General features: G+C 51.2%; 1 protein-coding gene across 4 annotated transcripts in view; it reads left to right on the top strand.

Moving 5' to 3' along the window:
* ZNF454 (zinc finger protein 454) overlaps positions 1–1,129 on the top strand; it is a 59,161-nt gene that overhangs the window by 8,514 nt on the left and 49,518 nt on the right. For all 4 annotated transcript variants that reach the window (XM_014543245.1, XM_014543247.1, XM_014543244.1 and 1 more), the window contains exon 2: positions 437–536. In XM_014543245.1, the coding sequence (XP_014398731.1) occupies positions 504–536 (33 nt within the window). In that variant the 5' untranslated portion in view covers positions 437–503. The remainder of the gene's footprint in view (positions 1–436; positions 537–1,129) is intronic.

Below are 1,129 nucleotides of genomic sequence, written 5' to 3'. Positions count from 1 at the left end.
GAGATCTACCCTTCTTTGCTTCCTTTTGGAGGAGAAAGAAGTCGACTCTCCTGCACTTCCTCACTCCACTCCCAGAAGTAGGCAGCTGTCCAGCGAGGAAAGGCTTCTTTAGAGAGAACTCTCGGAGTAACTTAAGGGCAAAGGCCTGGGAGCGGGTAGAAAGCGTGAGAGCTGGGGCTGGAGAGTGCTTTCTGCAAAGAGAAGTCAATGTATTTATGATATGGAAGGGGGATGCTAGGGGAAATGTGTGTGCGGGGGTAGCAGAATGGTGAGTGATTCCTTTTACTGTGGGGACCAGCAGAAATGCTCTCAGAAGGAGAGAGAATTGGGAGCAAATAGGGACTAAGAATTGGAGGGCTCCCAGGATGTGAATGTTCACAGCCTCACCCTGGACCGCTGTGTGCTTTCTTCTGATGCAATCCTCTCCTCATAACAGGTGTGTAGAAGTTTCTGCCTGAGGAGTCCTACTCTGCTTGTTCCTAAAAGAGCTCATTAGAGAAGAAATGGCTTTCAGGCACCTGCCAAACATGGTCCAGGTGAGTGGGGGTTGTTGTGGAGCACTCTTCCACACACTGAATTGCATTAGATTTGAATGTAGAGGTTTGGAGAGTGTGGGCATGTTTCTTTTCCCTGACCAGAGGTTTTTCTCCCAGTCCAGTCTCATTCAGAGGACTGATGTAGTCACTACATTCTCCCTCCCCCACCATGTCAGGCTCATCCTAGTGGGTGTCATCCAAGCTAAAGAACTTGTTAAAGGTTACAAAAGTGACAACTGGAACTGGAATCCAGGTTGGTCCAAAATAGAAACCTGCACTTTCTACTAGCAAGTAAGATTAGGGATCTAAAGTGATAAAAGCAGTGCCTAAGGCAGGAGTTGAGAGGAGAGATGGGAACACTTTCTTGAGGAGGTGGGGGTGATTGGGTAGGCAGGGGAGGGCAGTTGGGGGCGATCGGGATGGCAGGGGAGCAGGTAGGCATAGATCAGGCTGGCAGGCGAGTGGTTAGGGGGTGATCAGGCTGGCAGGGGAGTGGTTAAGGGGTGATCAGGCAGGCAGGCAGAGTGGTTAGGGGCAATCAGGCTGGCAGGCAGGCGAGCGGTTGGGAGCCAGCAGTCCCAGATTGTGAGAGG

This window comes from Myotis brandtii, unplaced genomic scaffold, assembly GCF_000412655.1.
Source record: "Myotis brandtii unplaced genomic scaffold, ASM41265v1 scaffold321, whole genome shotgun sequence".
In the NCBI taxonomy this organism is placed as follows: Eukaryota; Metazoa; Chordata; class Mammalia; order Chiroptera; family Vespertilionidae; genus Myotis; species Myotis brandtii.
The sequence above is the reverse complement of the archived record's forward strand: the minus strand, read 5'-3'. Positions and strand labels throughout refer to the sequence as shown.